The sequence below is a fragment of the Lynx rufus genome, unplaced genomic scaffold, assembly GCF_022079265.1.
Source record: "Lynx rufus isolate CCGP_SWC_20201006 ecotype Redwood Valley unplaced genomic scaffold, mLynRuf1.p SCAF_3, whole genome shotgun sequence".
In the NCBI taxonomy this organism is placed as follows: domain Eukaryota; kingdom Metazoa; phylum Chordata; class Mammalia; order Carnivora; family Felidae; genus Lynx; species Lynx rufus.
This window is the reverse complement of record NW_025814845.1, coordinates 123,559,450-123,584,959: the sequence shown is the minus strand read 5'-3', so window position 1 is coordinate 123,584,959 and position 25,510 is coordinate 123,559,450. Positions and strand designations below refer to the sequence as shown.

Here is a 25,510-nt window from a genome sequence, read left to right as displayed (position 1 = left end):
CTCCTCTGTGATCTCATAACACTTTTCTCCCCAGACTTATTGAGGTAAAATTGGCAAATAAAATTATAATACATATAAAAGTGTGTGATGATTTGACACACATACACCTTGTGAAAGAATTCCCGCCATTGAGTTAATGAATAAATGCATTACCTCATGTATTTGTCTTAAAAAAAATTTTTTTTCCTTTTGTGAGAACATTTAAGTTCTACTCTCTGAGTAAATTTCACTTATACAATACAGTATTATCAGTTATGGTCACCATATTATATATTAGATTTTCAGACCTTTTTCATCTTCGTACCCCTTTATCAGTTACTTCCTATTTTCCCATCTCCTAGCCTCTGGCAACCACCATTCTGCTCTGTTTCTATGAGTTTGACCTTTTTTTATTTTTTTAATTTTTTTTATTATTTTTTTTAATCCCACATATAAGTGATACCAATCAGTATTTGTCTTTCTCTCTCTGGCTTATTTCACTTAGCATAATGCCCAACAGTTTCATCCACTTTGTTGCATACAGGCTTTTTTTTAAGGATGAATAATGTTCCACTGTGTGTATCACATTTTCTGTATGCATTTATCCATCAGCAGACACTTAGGTTGTTTCCGTACCTTAGTTTGTGAATAATGCTGCAGTGAATGTGGAAGTATAGGTAATTCTTTGAGACAATGATCTTAATTCTTTTGGATATATATCTAGAAATAGGATTGCTAGATCATATGGTAGTTTTATTTTTGATTTCTTGAAGAACTGTTTTCCATAGTAGCTCGTACCAGTTTACATTTCCACCAACAGTGTATAAGGGTTTCCTTTTCTCCACATCCTCTCCAACACTTGTTAATAACAGCCATCTTAATAGGTGTGAAGCTTGTAACACTTTTATACACAGTGCATTTTACTATGTATGTATGTATGAAGTTCTTTGTGAACAACTTTGTACTTTTCTTACACCCCATTGTATGTCAGTAAACACAATGCCTGTCACACAGGTGTTTATAAAAGGGACAGAGGCTGAAACCATAGAATTAGAAAATATTTTTGTTTTATTACGAATCATTTTGTATCCTAAGATTAAACTTTGGTTAAATGAGAATCTATTTTTCAAAATCTTGTTGTAGACTACTAAAAATCGCAAAATGTACTTTTTGTTTAAATTTCGCTTTCATTCAGGCGCCTGGGTGGCTCAGTTGTTTAAGCATCTGACTTCAGCTCAGGTCACAGTCTCGCATTTCGTGAGTTCAACCCTGCATTGGGCTCTGTGCCAACAGCTCAGAGCCTGGTGCCTGCTTCGTATTCTGTGTCTCTTTCTCTGTCCCTCCCCGGCTCACTCGCTCACTCACGCGCTTGCTCTCTCTCTCTCTCTCTCTCTCTCTCTCTCTCTCTCAAACGTAAATAAAGATAAAAAATTTAAAAAAAAATTTTCCTTTCATTCAAATGAACTTCTCATTCACTTTCAGATATTTTCTTGGCCCCCCGTGTATATTTGTTTTATTATATGGTGACACAATAACCACTGACTCCTCTAGTGCAAGACTTTAAATGTTAACCCTTACAGCTCTGCCAGCCAGGGCATTGAGAAGTTTGGGAGGAAACTGCCATTATCACAGGGCATGTGCATCAGCTGAGAAGACAGAGCCTCCCTGCCCCAGACACTAGTTTGGTGCCAAAGAAGAGGACTGCACTCTTCTGGGAATGGTATAAATGCATCTTTAACACTTACCATGTACTCTGCACCATGAGGCTCTCTACCTTGAAGGTTTTCTGATACAGACACGAAGAACTGGCTCACAAACACCCAGCCTTCACATAGGGAAGAAAGCAGTAATTGCCAGTGAGAATTTGCCAGGGCAATAAGAACAACATGAAATGGGAATAATTTTAATAGTGTATGGTATTCTTACAAATCTTAATTAAAATAACGCAGCACTGTGGGGCCCAGCTCATAACAGTTCTCAGCTAATGTAAGCTAGATCCCTGAGGTTCAAATAATGTGTGAGGATGTTTCAGAGAGAAGATGTATGTGTCCAAGGTCAGTTAAGTTTGCAGAAAATGGTGAGGTTTAGTCAAGACCTTAGTCTCTAGAAAGGGAGAAGGAATGGGCTGATGATAATGTCCAAAGCCTCCATTACATAAGAATTTACACAAATCCCATTAATTGGTGGTTGATTATTTTTATGGGTAATAAAACTTAAGTCCCCCAAAGGATTAAATCAGTCCGGCTCTATTCATATTGCTGGTATCTGATGAATGCCATCCACCTTATTCTGACAGATGGAATTCTGAGCTGGGAAAAGCTAGGCTATTTTTGGCCTACAAGCTGTATTTTGTTTGTTCACCATGCTGCTTCATATAGGCATATTATGCCACGTTACTTGATCTGAGGTGTTAACCACAGTGTAACTCTTTCCTTAATATTCTTCCAGGGAAGCCACAGCTTCTCAAGTATCATCATCTCTGATTTTTCTCTGACTTAGAATATTACTTCTAGACTTTTTGCCAACGTGTTTTATCAATTTTATAGTTGCAGCATAAAGATAAATACATAAACACAAGCAGCCTCCCTAAAAACTTGTAGGGGTGAGCACAGAAAATGAGGGAGGAGGGCAGATCTTCCATTTCTGCATTTTTTAAATCTTGGAATACCAAGTGAAAAATTCTAGATTTTTTTTAACATAGCGTCAAGATTGTAATGTGATGGCTTTCTAACTTTCAGCAGTGTTACAATTATTTAAAATGGATGGATGGATAGATATCTATACACATATATACACAATCTTAAGATTTTGTTTGCTTTTTATCTCCTGGAGTACTTTCTTTAGAAGTATTTTCAAAAAAGTAAGTTCTGTTATCTTTGACTAGTCGCCTTTCTCATCAAAGGCCATAGTGGCTGCTTTTGAATTCTTTTAACTAATTTGCAATTCTAAGACTCTTGTGTGGGATAAGGACAGTGGTTACAGCTCCCTGTCCTGTCTTTAGCACTTTGCTCTTAGTTTGGCTTTGCCAATTACACTGTGTATTTACATAGGCCACAGGGTAAGGCTACATTGCCCTATTTGCTGCTTGTTCTATCTAATGATGACTTTGTATCTTTCCTTCAACCTCAACCGTTGCTCTTTTCAGAACCATAGAAGCAGAGATAGAGCCACAGTCACAGTGCAGATCATCCAATTCCATGTCTACATTGTAAAGTGAAGAAGAGGGATTTAGAAAGGCTGTCACTTGACCAGGACGACCAGCAAATTAGGGATTTACAAAGATTGCTGAGGAACTTCTATATAAGATTATTTAACTTATTAAAGTAGTCATTTTTTGGCACTGTGGATAGAAAAGGCTTAAAAACCACATTATGATTTCTTTGCATTTGTTATGTCTCCAGATTTCTTCATTCTCACCACATGGCACTGTACCAACAGCATATCTTAGGACAAATAGGAATGAAGTCAAGAGTCAAATGGGTACAGCATTCCCCAGCCGCAGTCCAGGCATATGGTTGGTATGAGGCTTCAGGGACCATGTAGCAGATGGACAGACAGGGCGTAAGAGTAAGAACCCACGTAGACAGTTGGAATGTTGGAGTTTTGCCCATGGTTCATGGAGCTTAAGCCATGTGGTAGAGTACAGTGATAAAGCGTAGGGAGTGCTAAGGACGCACCAGCAATATCAGACAGGTGCCTGGGAAAGCAGCTTCGATGGGGGACCAAGACCAAGGCCCAACCTGCCTCAAATCCCAGGTCTTTTTCTCTCCTTAGGGGTTATGCATAAGGAACCCTGGCGAGTGGGGAAGCAAATTGCCTTGATCCAGTGCACTGGGCTTGCATCTCGAGAGGATATTAGAAACTCAGCCAGTCAGATGTCACACCAAATCTGGCCTCTGCCTGCCTACTTTCATTCCGTATTAACAAAAGAGGGTTACCATCTGGAAGCTGACCTACCCAGACCCTCCGAGGAGAAGAGGACACAGCATAGAACTTGCTGACTTGGGACCCGGGGTCCAGTAGGGAAATTAAGGCGTGGGAAACTCTTGTTTAGTGAGAGAACATCAGGCAGCAGGGCAGCTCTGAGCCAACTCAGGAGACCAGCATCATAGATGTGGAGTAGGGGGTCGGAAGGGCTGGAATGTTCTGTCAACTTTTGGCCAAAAGTAGTATCCACCCCAAACCTGTGGCTGGATGACTCCTGGAGATGGCAGACTTGGAAGAGTGGGGAAAGGCCCAGACTAGTAAGGGCTAGCGAGCATCCCAGGCCTAATTAGATTGTCCAACTGAGCTAAAAATCAGCTGGCCATTTTCCAGCGACTTGGGCCACTGAAGTGAATGTGTCTCTGTGATTTAAAAATGACTACAGTGATCATTAGGCAATCAGTTTGTAAATCTGCATACTTTCTTAATGATCGAATAACACAATTGTTTTTTCTATTCCTCATGACAGGCTCTTTCTTTTTGAGAGAGGGAAAAAAAGCACCATATAGTTGCAAATAAGCTAGATGCTTATTTCTTTGTGTGTCTTATCTCTTCTGTATAACAGAAATGGTGACAAGAATTAAAGAATATAGATCATTGGTGAATAAGTAACGATGGGGCAAACTAGAAAGTCCTGGGGTATGAAACTGGACCTGCTCACCAGTGCAGGACAAACCAGTGTGGACACTAATGCTGAAAGAAAATACAGTCCAGAAGGCAGAGTGCAGAAGCCCCTGTGGTCTGGGCAAGGCATCATGAGAGCCTCTGGGTGCAAGAGGAGTCAGGTGGACTCTCGAGAAACAAATGTCAGAACCTCAGTCTTGGAGCTGGACTTTGGAGGGAGCCAGGGTGTTGGGAATTTTGTTCTATAAGAATTGAGGGTGCTATGCAAGCCACAGAACAGAACAATGGGACACAGGGGAATGAAGACATAAGCCCAGTTGGCAGAAAGTGAACCCAGAATACAAATATAATTAGAGATTATATTAGACTTCACACAGAGATCCCAGGTTTAGAATAGAGGGACTAGTTCTTCTTGCTCAAAGTCAACATTGGCCTGGACAGGGCTGCCCTAAGGGAGAGGTACTGTTACTCTTCCCATTTTATAGGTGGAGATCTGAAGGCTTCGTGAGGAAAACCAACCAGCCCTCACAGACAGGGCATGGTGAAACAAAGTGGGAGCCGGGCATTCTGCTCCAGGAACAGTACTCTACTCCTCTATCTCCCATCTCAAGGGTATGACCTTGGAGGAGAAGGTTTGTGGAACACCAGTTGTGTTCCAGTCATGGTGCTAAACCTACTATTGCATTTCCTCTTTATAATCCCCCATGAGATACATTTGGTTACTCTAACTTCATGGATGAGAAAATGTAAGGTTAAATGGCTTCCTCAGCATTACACAGCTGATAAGTGACAGTGTCTGGATATAACCCACATGTGTCTGACCTCAAAGCCCATCACTACATTAGGAACTATGGTTAGGAACTTTTCATATCCTGGGTTTCAGCTGTAAATAAGGACTAAGCAGTTTTCTAAATGGGAAATTCTTTGATTTCACTCAACGTAGTCAAATGATCAAATGTACAAGGTTAAAATGTGTAAGTACAAAGCTTTCTTAGAAGGCAAGAATGAGCTACTGTTGTGCCTCTTAAGATTTCAGGACTGTTTCTGAGTGACTCACCCAGCAAGCATGGGCTTTGTCCGATCTGGATTCAAATCCTGACATCACCACTGGCCATGAGAAGCACCATGGACAGCTGCTTAACTTATTTCCTTGTCCAGAATGTGAGGATAATATTACCTATCAAAAAGGTTATCATAAATATTGAATATGATTATAATATACTTTCCCAGACTAGTAGCTTAGAGCATAGTAGTTCCTTACCAAACATTAGTCCTCTGCATTTCCAGCTCATGCTATTATTCTCATATTCTCATGACTGTTCCACACACTTGTGAGCCGGTCTCTCATTCCCCCCCCCCCCGCCCTTCTCATTATCAGCCAACAGGTTGTCTTATTTCTCAGGGCGGTTTCCCACAGTTCCTCCACTCTCCTTTATCTGATTCTGATCTTCAACGCCAAGTGGTAAAATAATCCTATACAAAGTCCTGGTGTATGCAGATCTATGTCCTTTACCACTTCTTTCTCATAAGCACAAGAAGTTTGGCTCAAACAACCTAAGATTGTGAGTCATTTCTTTGGGGAATAATTAGATAAAGGGGGACTTCCCAATTTAGAATGCTAAAAAAGAAAATACTCCTCTACTTTGGCAAGGTAAGTAGGTAACCCAAAGGCTTCCATTTTTATCTGAAGCACACATATTATCTGTTTCTTTGAGACAATGATGGAACACAGGAGGCAGAAGTCAACAACTTTGAATTATAAAATCAGAAAGGTGTGGAATATTTGCATGGAGGACTAGAAATAAATAATTTAGCATGGCTTCAACTGTTCTCACTTGGATGATGAGTGGATGTTGAAGCAACTAAGATATAGAAAAATACATTTGGGGCTGAGGAGTAACAGGAGGATGACTAATTGGAAATTGTATCTCCTAATCACCCTCTTAAGGAGCCATACAAATTCTGAGCTTAACCAGTCTCTTCACTATACTCTGGATATTTTCCACTGACCTACCCCCTGGATTGGCTTCTCCATTGCCTAAAAATTCCTGTCGAGACTCCACAGCATGGCATAGCAAATCTTTACAGTTTTATTTTGTACTGACTCCACATACATTCCCTGTGCTCTAGCCACGCCAAGCTCACCCATCCCTATATATGATACTCTTCGACAACATTTTTTTTAAAATATGGTGTTCTCCTCTAATTAGAAAACTTCTCTCTCTTTCCATCCAACAAACGTCCCTCAAGAATCTGGCCTAATATAATTTTTTCTAGGAAGCCTTTTCTGACTTCTGAAACAACAGTCACCAGTTCCATGTTCCTATAGCACTCTGCACACATGCTGTTCTTGTTCCGGGGTTTGATTTGCTAAGCACTCTGTCTCCCACACTGGACCATGTAAGACTCCCTCAAGGATAGAGATCTTCTCTTATTCATCTCTCGGCCCCTGTGCTGATCATAATAACTGGCATGTAATAGCCACCCAATAATTATTTGTTGAGTTAATTAGTAAAATAACAAGCAGACATGTTGAGTTAATAGTGCCTAACTCAACAAATGATATATTCACTGTGCTTAAAAAACATGTGTCCTAGAAAACCTTTGGAATGCTACAAAGACATTGATAACAGTGGTAGCCTCTGGGGAAGGGAGCTGGGTGTAGCCAGAGGATAGTGTAGAGAGAGAGAAAAACCTTTACACCATATGACCCATAATGCTGCTTGAATTCTCTACCATGTGCATGCATTATATCATTATATACCCAAATTAGTTTAGTTAATTGTGTGTGTATGAGCAAAACAACCTCATATTAAATAGTTTCATAATTTCTTTTCTAGCAAAAATTTAGATTGTCAATATAAGTTTAGGATACAATTGCTCTCTGTTACGAAGACAGCTCTCATCTGGGTTTCAAGCCATAAGGGTCTTTAGAAACCAGGCTATGCCTCAGATGGCAAATAAGGACCCACTGAGCTGTGTTGAGACCTTCCAATCTTAACAAATAGTTTGAGGCCAGGGTGGCTGAACAAAACCCCTTCTCTCTGCCAGGCCTCATTTCTACTTTTAAGATCTTAGGGAATTTGCTGGTTGGGCAAAAGTGAATGAAATCTGATCATTAAGAACCCAGCACACGGATTCAGTTCTGAAAGACTGTGGATTTGTTTGCTTCAAGGTCTGGGGTTTTCAGGTACATTTGATTCCAGAATAAGTGGTTGATTAGGTACTATATAAGTTTGCCATGCTATGAAATAATCATTTGAGGCTCAGAGTTGTAGGTTCGCCTAAACTCATGCCTTTTCCCTTCCCAAGTGTCAGAGCAGTTAATGTTTTAGTCTCCTAAAACTTATCCTTTATTTGGTAGCCTAAATGTTTCTCAGTGCAGAGATTCTCTTTCTGTCCCATTTTACCCTCTAGGTACAAATATCTTACGGATACTTCTAATATGTGTGGAGCCATAGAGAGAGTAATGCAAGAACACCAAGCAGAAACCCCAGCTAAGCGAGCCACATGATTTAGCCTCTCTGTGTGTCTTCATTGACAAAATGGAGAAAACATGACCAATCTCACAGGATTCACCCCATAGGATTTTAAATTAAGGATTAAATTATATGATTGGTAAAGCACCTGTCACATAATAGGAATTCAACAAATGTTAATTCCCTGCCCAGTGCCCTGAATAACTTATAAGTTTATCAAGATAACAGATGTTTTTACATAGTGAAGTAACAACTATGCTAAATTCCTACTACTGAATGTGTGTAGGACATAAGTCACTCCTCCTGAAAAAAAAACTGTTTCTTGTCAATAATGTACTTGTCTTCTCTTACTGCACATCATAGTAAATGTTTCTCAAGGTTAAAAACTTACTGCACTTGGCTTTTGTCATATATTTTCTTTGATTATCTTTCACCAAAATATACAGAGTGCCTAAAATGTAAGTCACAATAATTAGAAGTTATATTTTTTTAATGAAAAACTAACACCTTTCACACCAAGAAGAATGTTTATCTGGGAATTTTGTGCTTACCCACATGGGAAGAACTCTTGAAACACCACAGGGAAAAAAATAAGTCCAATCTGACTTCTAAATTAAAATCTTAGAATCCTCAAAACATAACTTCTCAAAATCCTCAAAACATCCTTCAAAAACTTTGTGTTTAAAGGTGGCAAAGGCAACCTATACTTCTCAAGTGAGTTTTTTTTTTCTTTTTTTTTTAACCCCCTGGCATTTTAAAGCATGTTAATCCAGGCTCACTCATAAACGCCAGCAGCAGGGGATCATTGTTCATTGGTTTATTATGGGCAGACCGGACTGGTTTAAACTGAGCAGAGGAAGTTAATTATCAAACGTTTTAGCTGGCTCTAACAATGAATAACCAGTTCCTGTCGGACACCGTCTTATTCACTGTGCAACATTATAAGACAGGGGGCCAGGGGAGGCGGGGGATGGGAAATCGCCCATCAGAATCTGCAATGAGGGAATTTGCTGGGACTGCCCTAATCTGTTTCCCAGGTTGTTCAAACCAGTTCAAGAGCAGTTAAACAAGGTTATGTAAGTGACATGTGATGTAGCCCAAAATAGTGACTGCAAACACAGGCTGCTGTTGCTGGGCAGTTGTCAACTGCTTTAGAAAAAAAAAAAAAAAATCCTCCAGCAGGATAACAAATGGACCTTTAAAAATGAGAAGGAAATTTAAGCAAAAAGTTAATTCTAAGAGGGATTTGGTGAAATTGCCTTTCTGAAAATGAATGCCTTTTTTTTTTTTTTTCAGAAAAAGGAAAACCACATTGTACATAAAGTCTGGATAGTCTAGAGTATCCATCAGGGGTAGTTAAATAAAGAGGACTCAGAAAGTTTGGTTTTTTGCTAAAGCAGAGAGTTCTCGGGTTTTAAGAACAGCAACAACAAAACCATCAGATTTGTTAATGGTTTTGGGCATATAACAAATTATTGAGCAGTGAATCTTTCAGATGGTGATAAATATTAAACTATTTTATTACTGCCCGCTCTTAAACTCTCTTGTAGTTTCAAGGTGTGAAAAAGAAAACTACATTTCACATGACATGGTAAGTGTGACAATAAAATTTTAAAGGAAAATAAGATTCTTTGGTGAAATCTCTTTGACAGATTGTTTTTAATAGGAAAACAAAAACAATAACAGAAAAGGATCTAAACTTGACTGTCATCAAGAGGTTTGCACCATGACATTTGGGTTCTCACATGACCATATGCTCTGGGTTCCCTGCCTTTTAACATGTTGCAGGTCTGGGGAGTCAGGAATCAGGGAGCAAGATTCCATGGAAGTAGATGGAGAAAGAGCCGTAGGATAGGATCTTTGTTACAGGATTCACACAGAGGGAGCTCATGTGGTTATCATATCCCTGTTGTTGAGATCTTAGTCTCAGGGACTCTGGTGTTGGATTTTTCTCTTCATCTCTAAGAACCCTGTGCACTAGCACCATGTTTCCCCACCTGGATTCTGAACAAACTAAGAAATAAAGCAATAGTTGATGGTAGGTAAAATATCAGCTTGTGGGGGGTGGGGGGAATAAATAAGTTGAAAGATGTGGCTTAAGAGCAAAAAAAGGAGGACTGCTACCTGAGACAGAATTAGAGACAGGTACAGGCAAACGCTGGATCAGGATATGCTTCCTCAAGGCTGGAGGCTGCACGCTGAGGGAGTTCTCCCCCAAGGGGAAGATGCTGAGGCAAAGAAGTCAGATTTATTCTTCTCAGACTTACCAAGGCAGAGTGAGTAAAGGAGAAAGAGACGGCCGGAAGTGTGACGTCTATAGAGCAGTCTCCCCTGGAAGGAAATATCAATGAGGGAGGGACGGGAGTGTTCCTCTCTGGAAGGCGCAACCTGAACGCCAGGCACAGCTTCTTTGGGGGGTGGTGAAAAGGGATCTGGGTGCTGAGGCAGGGGAGGAGGTCATGTTCAGTGTGTCCTTACTTTCTCCAGTCCCCCATTTGTAAAGGGCTATGCTCCCCAAGTGTCATGATAAGTCAGTTTCTCAAAATGTAGAACTTGGGACATTCTGTTAGATCTAGAATCACTTTAATCCCGTCACATTAAATACCTGCTCATCAGATTGAATTCACCTACCTCCTTCTTTGTGTATCTTTTTCAAACATTCATAAAGGTGTTTATAGGTGTTCAAGATGTTCTAAGGGCTTCTAGAACCTGATTCTTTCCACATCTAGTTTTACCTGAGAACTTTAGTGTTTTACTTGATATCAGCCATGCTTATGGCCCATAAGAGAGGATAAGAGAAGATAGTGTATTTGTTTTCACATGTAATTAGAGGAGCAGAACATTGCTGGGAATTGAAGGAGATGTGTGTGTCCACAGACACCACTGAATATGAAATTAGTTGAGCCAGAAGCATAAATAGGACTCCTTCCTAAGGTCAAAGCAGAGAGGTATTCGGGAAGATGTGCCACAGGTGCAGCCACAGCCTAGGGCTGAACCTCAGCCAGGATCAGACAGGCAAGGGATACTCACTGCACACCGTGTTACCTGTCTGCAGTTTTAGGATTTCGCAAGGGATGGTATATAATTTGGGACCAGCCTGTGTGTCTGTACCTGCGAAGAGAGATACAAATATACAGTGACCAGTCTTCTGAATTTTTTCCATTTTGTTAAAATAAGCCACCAGACACATTGTCTTTCATGCCGATAATAGCAATAAAACGACCGTAAAAACACCATAACTAAAACACCAGTAAAAATAACAGTCCGGTTTTACGGTATCCGATGCCTCTGGTCCCAGCTTTGCTTACTTTTCCTGAAATAGTAAGTTTTGCTGAGCACATCTTTGAGCTCTGCCTACCCCTGCCTCCCCTTTTTGTTCCCCAGTGGCTCAGTGTCACTTGAATAAGATACATAAGAGTTTCGACTTGAAAGTTTAAGGAGTGAAGGGCCCTAGAAGGCTTTCAGTCAAAAGGATGAGATTATCAGATTTGTGATTCCAAAGGATCACTGCACAGCTCTGTGGATGATGGAGGCTCATGGCTGTGACTGTGTCCTCAGAGGACCCCTGGTTTTCTAGCGAGTGGAGTGCCTCCTGGATCACTGACAGATACAAAATGGGGAGCAGCTCTGGTGCGGGGGGGGGGGGGTTGGGCAGGGGGGCTTATGTTTATTTCAACCAGAGTCACTCTTCCCTTCATATTCTAAGATACTGAGATCTGTTAGAGTAATTTCTTTTAGACAGCTTTTAAATTAAAGTTTAAGAATCATTTGATTTAGAAGTGGAGACATAGTAGAGGCAGGATAGACTAGTTATAATAATAGTAATATGCAGTGCTATATGATAATAGCAATAATATCATGATAACAGTTACCATTCACCAGATCCTTGCTGGATGCTAGTGGCTGTTCTCAGGACTTTATGTAGTGTATTCGTCTTCCAGATAATTCATGACATAGGCCCTTTGATAATTCCTATTTAACACAGAAGGAAACTGATGTACAGAAAGTTAAATAACTTGTCTCAGATCACACAGTAAGCAAGGGTTCAAACTCTGTAATTCAGAAATTTAACCAAGAGAGCTTTGAAATCAAGAGAGAAGGTACTGGTGGACATAGATGGGATTCAGGAGAAACTCAGGAGAGAATCGTCAGGCCCTCATGGCCAATTGAATATTTAGGATTGCAAGGGTTTGCAGGAAGGTGGATGGGATGTAAATCAAGTGTGACCCTGAAGCTTCTAGTTCCAACAGCTAGTTGTAGCTTTCACAGTGGGGGAATATAGGAAGCGCATTATGTTTGGTTTGTGAATATGGAGGATTTGAAGTGTCAGAGACATTCAGGTAGGGATGTCCTCTGAGTTAGGTGGATGCGTGGGTCTGAAACCCAAAAGAGAGGGTCCAGGAGCCCTCGTAGCATTGACAGCTCCCTGGATGTCCTCTAGTCACCAGAATGTGTAGATATAGCTTGTTCCTTCTCTGGACCCCTGTCTTTCTGGGCTTCAATTGACCAGACCAGTTGCTTCCTGCATATTTAACTGTGTCTCTGCAGTTCCCTGCCCCCATCCTCTGCCTGGGATGCCTGTATGACTGTCCCCTCTGTGTTTCAACTCCACAGCATCCTTCAAGTCTTACCTCTGATGCTTGCTTTCTGCATAAAGCCTTCCTCATCTCTCTCTTCCCAGTGTAATCACCTCCTTCTTTAAAGTCCTACCACATCAGGGGCGCCTGGGTGGCTCCTTGGTTAAGCTTCCGGCTCTTTGTTTCAGCTCAGGTCACGATCTCATGGTTTCATGAGTTTGCGTTCCACATCAAGCTCTGTGCTGACAGTGCGGAGCCTGCTTGGGATTCTCTCTCCCTCTCTCTCTGCCCTTTCCCCACTCATGCTGTCTCTGTGTCTCTCAAAATAAATAAACTTAAAAAAAAAAAAAAAGCTGTACCACATGAGTCCCACATGATTTACCTTATGAAGTTTCCCTAGCCTCATCCACGCTCTAGAAAGTTCGAGGAGGGAATGGACTATGTTTTGCCTTTAAAATGTGTGCCTACTTACTTTTAAGAGTTTTGATATTGAATGACACTGGAAAACAGATAAAGCAGGTGAGGAGCAACAGTACAAGGCGGTAGTAACTTTCCAGAGTCTTCTACCACGCTTAAGGTCTTGGGCCCCAGTCTAGAATTCTTAGCTGAGTTGCAGACCAGAATCCCAGCATTTTGTCCTGTGTTTACCCTAAGGATATCGCTCACCACTCTCACATCCTTGCCAGTTTGTTGAGAAAGTCAAGGCTTGAAGATGAGATCAGAGCTAGATGGTATTTGTCTCTTCTCAAGTGGTTTCTGTTCATCTACAGGTCTTCCTCATTCAGTGGTGATATTCTCTTCCCACAGAAAGTTCTTTGCTGATGTATTTAATTAAGAGTTGACTGTGTTTGTTTTTTGGATTTTCAAAATTCTATTTTATTTATTTATTTATTTATTTATTTATTTATTTATTTATTTATTTATTTATTTATTTATTTAAGACCAAGCTAACCAAAAAAATGATGGGTACCATCACTATCACCATTTGTGTTTTTTTTGTTTTTTGGTTTTTTGGTTTTTACCTTCAGCCTGGCTTTGTGCTTCTTGTTTTGTGTATATTAATTGAATCCATCTGACAGCCTACAAAGCAGGTGTTACTGTGTTCACATCATGGATCAGGAAACTGAAGCTCAGAACAGGTTAAGCAAAGTGGCCAAGAATCTCACAGTTCCCTATTGACTGAGGTAGGGTTGGAAGCCAGGTGTGTCTGGATACAAAGCTGTGCCCTTCCCACTGTGTCTCCTTCCCCCGCCCCGCCTTCTATGTTTCCACTCTTTCCTTTCTAGCATTATTGATGCTTTAAGGCAAGACCCATATGTCACCCAATCTGTATTTTCTCATTTGGGACCAGCCCAAGTACAACAAAAACTTGGTTTTTGATTTCAAAGTAATTGAAAATTTTACATGACAATTTTTTTTGAGTTCAGTAACTTTTAAAATAATGACATTAAGTTTTAGGCACTTACTGAATTATTCTATAGTTAAAAGCAATACCATAGTTGAAAACAACAGGGGAAAAATGACACTTGATTTTTTTTAATTTTTGAACTCAAACTTTGTTTTTTAAAGTCCATAGGCATTTTCCCTTTGATTTTTGTATTTCTGGTTACTCTGTAAACCCGTGAATTTATATTACATATGTACTAACTAAACTTCCTGGTACCCCCTTCAGATTTACTGTAACCTTGGCAGCTTTCTGTTTGCTAGAATTACTGCCTTTTCTCCAAAAAGCTGCCACTTCCTCAGGCAGGAGGTACGTTGAACTAGTACACACAGATGGATGAGTGACTAAAGTTCCCTGAGCCCTACTGAACAGATTTTCATTCTTAAAACAAGATGCTTTCAGATGCAGATGGCTATGTAATGGCTACAGTTACAGGCAACCTAAGGAATTTCAGTGGCGCGTAAAGCGGGTCTCCTGGGGGGAGAATTACTTAGGACCTAGGACACCAAGAAGGCACACTCATCCCCTGTGGGATTCTGACCCTGGTTTAAGTTTTGCCTTTCACAGAAGTCTCTGCTGCTTCCTTGGAAATCCTGAGAGCTCTTTTTCTCAATTGTGTGTGTGTGTGTGTGTGTGTGTGTGTGTGTGTGTGTGTGTGTAGGAGAGTCTGAAAGGTATGATGCTGGAGATAAGGCAGAAAAGATTTATATGCATCTGTCTTTTGTAAGCCAATTACCTAGGAGCCAATAAGGCCTTCTGTGAACATTCATTACTGTGGGTTTGTCTGCATATACAACACACTATATGAACGTGTACATTCTGTATGTTGTACATGACTTAGTTTATCAGAATGATTGCATTCGTTCATTGATCCTTTTATTCAGTAGCAACGATGGGCCAGGTAGTATGCTGTTTGTGCTGTATCTCTACTTTCTCCATTAGCTGGTAGGCTGTTTCTTCACAGAGCCTAGTAGAATGCCATAGATGGATGCTCAGAAATTTTGTACAAAAGTTTTATTTTAAAGAACTATTTTTCTGAATCTTCAAATCCTATCCCATTTACTTGAACCTTCTGTTTCCCTCCATGTTGTGGAAACGTACCTTCTTTTCTTCGGAGAATCCATTACAGTGCTTGCTACCAACTAGCCAGATGGAACGTTCTCAAAATTTTTATGAGGAAAAGTAATCTATTTGAAAATGGTAGGACATTTGCACTTCCCATGTAAGTTTTAATTGATTTCATTTCCTTTTTTTTTTTTCAGTACAGATTCTTGAGTACATGTGCATATGAGTATACTAACCATTGATAAAATAGGCTGTGGGTGTTTGGACTTGGGGGTGGTCACTGGAATACATTATTTATTAAAATAGCCCGTAGATGCTTATTTTCTTCTAAAAGGAAATGTAGTACACACTAGTATCTTCTCATTAACATTTTGGAAAGTTCAGCTATTTGTGGAAAGGGCCCTCAACATTATTAAAGTTAATTTGTCCCATAAAAAATAATGTAAATCTAACACTTCAGAGAAGAACTAATACAGAGGCTGAATTTTATGTTCTGGTTTCCCCTTCATGGAGGTAGTCCTCAGTGGTGTTCCCCATCTGTTTCCATCTCTTTGCCTTCTGGGCACAAGGTAGGATTCCATTTCATGCCTCCTTTGTGGTTGAGTGTGATCATTGGACTAAATCTGAGCAGTGAATAGTGAGTTTCCCTTTCTGGGCTGGAGCATTATATTTCCTAAGTCATATTCTACATCCTCTATAGCATAAGACTCACAATATTCACTATGATGACTCCTCCATCAGCCTGGGGCCCAAAGTGAGAAGACATGGAACAGAATATCCAGCCTATCTGCTCTTGACTAATTCATTAATATCTTTACAAAAAAAGGTACATTTCCATAACATGGAGGGAAATAGAAGCTTAAAGTAAACGGGATATGATTTAAAGATCCAGAAAAATAGTTCTTTAAAATAAAACCAACTTTTGTCTTTGTTGATTTTTTTTCTATTGCTTGTCCTTGCCATTGATTTCTATGCTATATTGCATTCATTCTGTTTTGCTTTGGGTTTAGTTTTTATTCTAGCATCTTAAGGTAGAATTCTAGATCATCAATTTTAAATATTTTTTTCTAATATAAGGATATAAAGCTAAAAATTCTTTTGTAAGTACTATAGCTGTATCCAACAAATTTTGATATGTTGAATTTTCATTATCATTCAGTTTGAAATACTCAGTAATTTCCATTTTGATCCCTTTTTTTGTCCCATAAATTATTTAGATGGGTGTTGCTTAATTTTCACATATGTGGGGCTTTTTTAGATATTTTGTTATTGATTTCTAATTTAGTTCCTTTGTGGTCAGAAAACATACTATGCGTGATTTTAATCCTTTTAGAAGTTGACACTGTTTCATAGCTCAGGATATGCTCAATCTCACCAAATGTTCTATGAGCACTTGAAAAGGACACATGTTCTGTGTAATTGTGTGACTAAATGTTAATCAGGTCAGGTGTTTGATAATATTGTTCAAATCTTCTATATTGTTACTGTTTCTCTAGATAGTGGTTCTGAGAAATTGTTACTGAGAGATGGGTTCTTAAATCTCCAACTGTGATTTTGGATTTATCTTTTCTCCTTTTTTAGTTATGTCAATTTTTGCTTGATTTATTTTGCAACTCTGCTCTTAGGTGCATTTTATATTTAGGATTGTTATCTGTCCATTTAATCATCATGAAATGACTTTGTTTCTTTGTTGATACTCTTTGTCTTAAAGTCTACTTTGTTTGATTTTAATATAGCTACATCAGCTTTCTTATGTTAACATTTTACATTGCATGTATTTTCTCATCTTTTAACCTTCAAACTTCCTGTGCCTATATATTGAAAATGCATCTTAACACATACCTCAGTCTTCTTTTAATCCAGTCCACCATCTTTGACTTCTAATCAAAGTGTATAGACCATTTACATTTAATGTAATTATTTGCTATATTAGATTTATATCTGTTATCTTGGTGTTTGTTTCCCTTTTGTTCCCTCTGTTATTTGTTCCTTGGTTTTTCCTTTACTTTTTGGGTTAAATACTTTATAGTATGCCATTATATATCTCTGCCATCTTTTGAGCCATACTTCTTAGTGTTGTTATTCTAGTGACTGCTTCATGGCAGTCTTGCAGACATTAATATGAATTAGAATCGCCTGAAGTGTTATATAAAACATAGATTTCTAGGTTCTGTTCCAGAGTTTCTGAGTTAGTAAGTCTGAAGTGGGCCTGTGAATTTAAATTTAAATTTCTGATAAGTTCTTATGTGATGTTAATGTTGCTTACCCAGGAATTACAGGATGTACTCTTAATTTATCATTGTCTACCTTGAATCAATTTCAGGTATACCATTTTAAGGATAATGTAAGAAACTTAACAGCAGTAGAATTTCATTTATATCCCTCCTTATTTGTGCTATGTTCTCAGGTATTTCTCTCATACATGTTTTATAAATCCCATAATACATTTTTATTATTTTTTCTTTAAACAATCATTTGACTTTTAAAGAATTTTTAGAAAGAAAATTTCTTTTACATTTTATCATCCATAATTTCCAGTTCTTGTTTTTCTTTTTGATGCATCCCAATTTCTATCTGGTATCATTTTCTTTCAGCAAAAAGAACTTTTTTTTTCATATCTTATAATGTAATCCTACTAGCAGCAAACTCCCTTAGCTTTAATTTATACAAAAATGTCTTTATTTCACCTTCATTTTGAGAAATGTTTTCATTGGTTATTCTGAGTTGATGGTCATTAAAGAGATGTTGTCTTGTGTCCTCAATTGCTTTGATACGAAATCATGTATTCCTCTTTTCCTTGTTTCTTTTTATGTAATGTAATTTGTTTTGGCTCTGGCTGCTTATAATTATTTTTATATTTGTTTTTCAGCAACCTAACAGTATTGTGCCATAGTGCTTTTGTTTGTATTTATGTTTTAAAGGGAGCATTTGCTAAGCTTTCTAGATTTGTAAATTTTCATATAGTTTTCTGACCCATTTTCTCTGGGACTCCAACTGCACACATTAAATTGCTTAATGCTGTCCTACAAGGTATTGGTGCCTTGTTCATTTATCCTTTAATCTTTTCTCTTTATGCTTTAGTTGGGGTGATTTATATTTCTTTAATTTTAATAACCCATTTTTGTTTAATGCCCAATATGTTATTAATTTTAACCAATAAATATTTTATTTTATACACTATATTTTTAAGTTCTTGAATATCCATTTGTTTTTATTTGTTTTATAGTTTCCTAACCTCTTCCGATAGTCCACAATTCTTAACTCCTGTTAATGATATTTTCTTATACAATCTGACATATCAGTTTTTAAATCCTTATTTGTTAATTCCAACCTCTGGGTCTGTTTCTATGGACTAATTTTTCTATTGACTTTGGTTCATATTTTTCTGTTTTTAAATATTGTATTCTAGACTTTCTGGAAAATCCAGATCCTGTTATATTTCTCTGAAGAGTATTGAGTTTTCTTCTAGTAGTCAATTAAATTACCCATCACCTTAAACTTGTAGAGCCTTTGCTTTAAACTTCTTTAGGATGATGTGCCTGGGTGGCTCAGTTATTTGAGCGTCTGACTTTGAGCCCTGCATCAGGCTCTCTGCTGTCAGCACAAAGTCTGCTTTAGATCTTCTGTCCTGCTCTCTCCCTGCCCCTCCCTGCTGTTTGTTTTTTTTTTTTTTTTCTTCTTCTTCTTCTTTTCTCTCTCTCTCAAAAGGAAAAAAAAAAAAACTTTTTTAGGATAGGTCTATTTTGGTTGTGCCTTTAACTGTAGGGTAAATGCCTCAGTCCTGGAATACAGTATTTCCTCTTAAGGCAGGGACCTTCTGGTATTTCAATGGAGAGCCTGAGTTATTTAGTGAGTCCTGATTTAGTGGGATTCAGACTTTTTGTGGTGGGCAGAAGCTGAAATCATCTGCTCAGCCCTTTCAACTTTAAATTCTTTCACCCCTTGACGCTTTGGAGTTTCATGTTCAGTTTAGGGATCAGCCAAAAATTTGAGGAGAGTTCATATGTACATTTTATCTCCCTCTACCCCCCCCCACCCCTCCATGACACTCGTCTTTCCAGAATGACTTCCTTCGACTTCTGGCTGCTCTGGCAGTCCCCAAATCTGTTCTCTGCCTTCTCAAGCCATTAAGACCGAGGATTTTGCTTCGTTTCTGTCTACCCTGCACTGAGTAGAACACAAGGCTCTCAAGGAAAGAGCCATTCAGAGGTGAATATTGTTTATGGTGATACTCTTTTTTTCAAGAATCCACTTTCTTCCAGTTTCTGCCTGCTTTTGGTTGCTCCCCATTGCCTTTAAATCTTTCTTTCTCTCCTTTCGTGGACAGTTTATAAGTGTTATTTGTAGGAGGTTCATCTGATTCAAGCTCTTCTGCCACTACCAGAACTGGAATTCTCTCCATAATGGACATGTAATTTCAACGAGAAATCTTTGATTTTTTTCTTAACTGCAGGATTATTCCTGTTCCTTTATAGTCTGACAAAGATACAGCTACTAATTTGCTTGGAGGCCATGTCCTCCAAGCAAAAGTTCTCGGGAAACTTTCAAGTGGACTGTTAATAGTGTCCCCTACTTCCGTTCTGTCTATCTAGTATATCACCTTCAGATTAATGTTTCTAAAACACAGCTCTGGACTTGACATATTGTAAGCAAGATTCTTCATTGATATCCTATAACCTGCCGAATAAAATTTGAGTCCCTTAGCTTATCATCCAAAGCCTCCACTGTCTGGTCCCCAGAACTCTGGTTGTCTGCCCTATCATAGCATCATAGTAGAAAACCATTTACCTGAAAGAGCCTGGGACGTGACTTGCTGAGGATTAGCACTCTTAACACTAGGAGAACACAGTGTTTAAATAGGACATGATTAAAAGTTTTGTAAATCTTCTAGATGCATTCTGTTGTTTTCATTGTGGGTTTTGTTGTTGTTGTTGTTGTTGTTACTACTTTTATGTTTTAATATAGATTCAGGGATGGGACACACATTACATATTTGTGTAGCTACAGTTTAAATCTTTAATGTTTGCACAACTAAAAATATAAATGGCAGGGAATTATCTGAAAACCCTTAAGACATTCCTGCAGCAGTCCCTTACATTGCTCTCATCCTATTTTTGGAAGATGAATTGGTAGCAGTGACCACACTGGTTGGTAGAAACCAAATACACAATTTCAAATATTACTGCAGGAAGGAAATTATCCTGCAGCTATTAATGTAACATGTATTTTTAAGGTGTGTTCACTTTTTTTGAATTCTTATAGAAATATCCCAGCTTAGCACAGAGCCTGCTTGAGATTCTCTCTGCCCCTTCCTCCCGCATGCCTTCTCTCTTCTTTCTCTCTCTCTCCCTATTTCTCTCAAAATAAATAAGTAAACTTAAAAAAAAGAAATATCCCAGCTTTTGGAAGTTTCTGTTTTTGAACACCCAAAGAATAAAGTCTTCTAGTGTGTACGTAAGTCAGTGGTGGTCATTTCTTACGCATTTTCGTATGCCTACAATCTCAGAGACTTAGTCACAGTTTATTGCACATTCACAGAAACAGAAAGAACCTTAGATTACCCCAACTCCTTATGCAAAATTTTGGCAGCCTTCCACACATAGCGGGTTCCCAATGAATACTAGCTGAATTAAAACCAATTAGGGGGCACCTGGATGGCTCAATCATTTAAGCAACTGACTTTGGCTCAGGTCATGATCTCACGGTTCATGAGTTCTAGCCCTTCAATCGGGCTCTGTGCTCACAGCTTAGAACCTGCTTCAAATCTTCTGTCTCCCAGTTGCTCTTGTTCTCTCTCTCTCTCTCTCTCTCTCTCTCTCTCTCTCTCTCTCAGAAATAAATAAACATTGAAGAAAACAATTAAAATTACATTTAGTTTTCTCTTTGGACTTTAAAGTTTGTTCAATAGGAGTTACAGATAAAATCTGTGGTTTTGTGTTCAAGTTCACACCATGCAAAAGGCAACACAACTACATGGTGCTGGTTTCCAGTGAAAATAGTGGCTGATAAAGTAGAATACTCCTCATTCAAATAATGTTACTTTGCTTATTGGTTCCAAAGAGTACTTTTAGCATCCTGTTGGACCACCAGTAAATTATATTGCAAGTTGATGTTTAAAAAAGGCTTCTGGCCTTAAGGCACACGGATACTGTCAGCTTTCCTGAATTCTTCCAATTTCACCATTTGGGGAAGCCACTTTACCAGCGCTAGCATGAATTTTTTATTTTGAGTAAATAGCAATAATAATAATTTCCTTCTGTACCGTAGGGTTGTTACAGGGCTTAAGTAAGATAGTGCTATAATAGGGCCTTAAACTTTTATTTTAAAAGTGGTAACCAGTTACCTAATAATGTATGGCATCACAAAATGTTATATGAATCAGGTATTGTCTTTACCAATGGGTATTGATTGCCTTTGTGTAATTATCTATACCTACTTACACTCCCTAAGAGTCTTCATTTTTTAAAAAAGCCATTAGATTATTATAATGGTAGATTTCCATTTCTTTACTTTGATAGATTTCCGTATTCTAGTACTGTTTATTGTTATTATTACCAAGATTTACCATAATGTTACCGAGAATGTGCTCTAGATTAAATTATTTTAATTACATTAAGCAACACATATTATTTTTATTGAGTATTTACTGTAATTTACTTAGTCTCAACCAAGGGAGCAGGAGAGTCCTAGTCTGAAGGGAGTGCTTTAGAGCTTGTTCACTGCTTTACAGTAATCAGTGAAACCCCTTCTTTCCTTTATCTGCATGTTTTCAATGACCCATGACTCAGTCCTCGGACCTCTTCACTTTTCAGTCTGTGCTCGCTCTCTGTATGATCTCATCCAGTCTCATGGCTTAAAATAATGACCACAAGCTGACTACATCTCCAGCCCAGACCTCTCCCTGACACAGACCTGTGCATCTAACTGCCAACTTGACATATCCACTTAGATCCCTCTCAGGCATCTCAAACTTAACACATCCCAAACTGAACTGGGGAAGTTTCACATAAACCACATGCCCTTAAATGGCAGTTCCATTTTTCCTAAGGGTTCAGTCCAAGAATCTTAATGTCTCTAACTCCTGTTTCTCTCTGGTCTATGAGCAGATGCTAACAGTTCTGCCTCTAAGATGCATCTAGATTCTGACCACTTCTCACCACTGTCACTGCTACCACACTGACCAGAACCACCGTCATCTCTCCCCTGGATAGTGGTGATAGCCTCCTACCCCGGATCTCCCTGCATCTGTTGAGTCAGTTGTCAGCATAGCAGCCAGAGTGATCCTGCTAAGTGTAAATCACATCAAGTCATTTCTCTGCTCGAACCTTTCTGTTACACTCAGAGTAAAAAAGTCCAAGTCTTAAATATGATCTTTACTATGGCCTCATATGATCTGATTCCCATTAGCTCTTTTTCCTTACCTCTTACTTTCTACTCATGCTTTCTACTCTTTCACACTTGGCTGTACCTTAAACATGCCAAGTATCCTCCCCAACCCTACCCTTCCCTCATTCGCTTTTCCCTCTGCCTAGTGTATTTTCTCCCCAAGATGTCCACACAGCGCCTTTATTTCCTTCAGACTTTTATTTAAAGCATCGTTGAGTGAGGTCTTCCCTACTCTTTTTAAAATATCAATATCCTCCCACATCCTCCCACATCTCCACCATGTTATTTGCCCCTTCTCTTCATGTCCCCCTAGCACTTAACTGTCCAACATTTGTGTATTTTACCTAATTACCTTGTCTGTTGACTCTCTCCTCCCAATTGAATGAAAGTTAATGATAGCAGGGACTTCTGACTGCCTTTCTCATTGCTATATCCTCAGTGTTTGTTTGTTTTTAAGTTTATTTAAGTAATTCTACACCCAAGATGGGACTCAAACTCACAAACTCAAGAGTTGCATGATCTTCTGACTGAGCCAGCCAGGCACCCCTCTCCTCAGTGTTTCTAATAGTGCCTGGTACTTATTTTTGAAATTAATAAATGAATAATAGAACTAGGCTACAGTTTTACATTTTGCCAGCAGATGCCTCTCGCTAAGCATATTCCCACATCTGAATGTTTGAAGTTACAGTTTGGTCCACAGTATGAAATAGTTAAACATTTGCAGTTGTATAATTTAAAAGTCTTCCCACTGAAATCACACGTGTAAATGGTGGGCAGGCATAGCTTAAACAACTGCAAGAGGGCCTTCGAATAATTCACTTTGCTGCTGCTGTGATATCTGAATGAAAGTTGCACCATTGCCTGTGAGGGCTTGTGTAGCTATCAAAAATTTCAGAGAGAGGGAACGTGGCTATACGTATATGAGAGTTGGAAATAAATGTAGTATTAATCTTATCTGTAATGTAAAGTCTATTATGTTATGTTATTTTAAAGTGACTCTGTTATGTCTGTGTTAGGTTAAAGTGAGCATTCCTATGTCTGTATTATCTGTAAATCATATTTCTCATCTATTTTTTAAAAGAAATTTCAAGGCAGGAAAGATGAAGTTTCATATTCTGATTATACATATTAGTACTTTATATTAGTGTAGTAGTCTTTGTTTTAACAATTTTTTTTTTATTCAGGGCAACACAACTATTTATGTGCTGGAAGAAATGACTGTATCATTGATAAGATTCGACGAAAGAATTGTCCTGCCTGCAGACTTCAGAAATGTCTTCAAGCTGGAATGAATTTAGGAGGTAAGTCTTGTGTTTTTGGTTAAATAAAAATTGTTAAGATGGAGGCTCTGTATACTCCCAAAATTTAAGATGAAGCTAACATGGAGCAAAGATTTCTAAAGATCTTAACAAGTTCTATACTCATGCTAAAACATTTTAGTATTTCTTTCTTAGCAGCAGTTAAAAAAAAGTATGTTATGTGGCTGTAGTCCTAGTGAAGTTTTCAACCCTGAGTTTGCAAAGGTTTCAAAAACTGGGAACATAACCAAAACCAACACAAAAATGAATGACTTTTTATATAAAACCATAACTAACAGTTTTTATTACAATGTCTGTTTAGAAATAAGCCCTATATGTGATAACACTAATCAGATATGAATACATTTCTAACTCTAAGAATAAATGTAATAAAGGAAGACCTGTATTTAAACAAAAAACAAAAACAAAAAAAACTTTGAAATATCACATGAACCTGCCAAAAGGGGGGTAGGATGGGTGGTGGGGATGGTAAAAGACTTGAACCAAACACAAAAGTATACAGTGTCCATGAATGGGAAGGTCCAGTGTGCTAAAGGTATCAGTTTTCCCTGAATTAATTTATGCATGTAACACAGTCCTAACTAAATTACCAATTGGTGATTCTAAGTTCTTAAACAACAAGCAACAAAATTCTGAAAAAGATAAATAGTAAGGGCAACTAGCTGTACCAAATAATAAAGCATATGATATAGTCATTAAAATGGTCTGTTTACTGATTGTAAGATCAACAGAAAGTCAAGAAAAAAATTAACATGAGATTTTTATATATAGTAAATTTGGCATTCCAGATCAGTGGTAAAAGGATAAATTATTCAACAGAAATTATTGTGACAACTGGGAAGCAATCTGGGAAACAAGAAAGTTGAATCCAAACTCATAATCTCCACCCAAATAAATTGTAGTCTTTCAAAGTTTTAAGCTTGGAAATATAACCATAGAAGTACGAAAGGAAAACATGGATATTTCTTTAATACTCTTCAAGTGGAGAAGACCTTTGTAAGTGTAAAACTCAGAAGCTATTAAAGAAAAGAATTGAGGAAATCAACACTATTTACAAATCAAATATTGCTTCAAAGGCAAATAATAAATAAGAAGCTGGGAAAAAGTACTTGCGACTTATAGACAAAGGGTTTATTTCTTCATAAAAAGCTCCTACAATTTCATAAGAAAAAGAGAGTTCCTATAAAAAATGAGATTGAACAGAACACTTATAGACAAATATAATCGGTACTTGAAACACATGAAAAGAGTCTCAGTCTAACCATAATAAGAGAAACGCAAATTTAAGATATTTTTTACAAATGTCAAAAATAAAACATGTTTATGATATATTGTTTGATGATATATAGAAATAAAGTAAAATTCAGTGGTGATCTTATGCATTTGAGGTGGAAATAAGGTGATACAGCCCCTATGGAGAGGAATTTCGCTATTTCAGTAAAATGGTAAACATTTGACTCAATAACTCCACTTTTAGGAATTTATCCTAAGTATATTTTTGCAATTAAGACATGATAAATTCATAAAATAGTCATTATAACATCGTTGACCATCAGAAATACATTATTCATGTGGTCAAGATTGATTAAATAAATTACAGATACTCTTCAGACATTAATAAGAATAAAGGAAGGTCTCTATGGATTGATCTCC

At 38.1% G+C, this 25,510-nt stretch overlaps 1 protein-coding gene across 1 annotated transcript in view; it reads left to right on the top strand.

Annotated features, from left to right (window-relative positions):
- Nucleotides 1–25,510, top strand: part of NR3C2 (nuclear receptor subfamily 3 group C member 2) — a 350,537-nt gene that overhangs the window by 222,126 nt on the left and 102,901 nt on the right. The window contains exon 3 of the mRNA XM_047091747.1: nt 23,723–23,839. Within this exon, the coding sequence (XP_046947703.1) occupies nt 23,723–23,839 (117 nt within the window). The remainder of the gene's footprint in view (nt 1–23,722; nt 23,840–25,510) is intronic.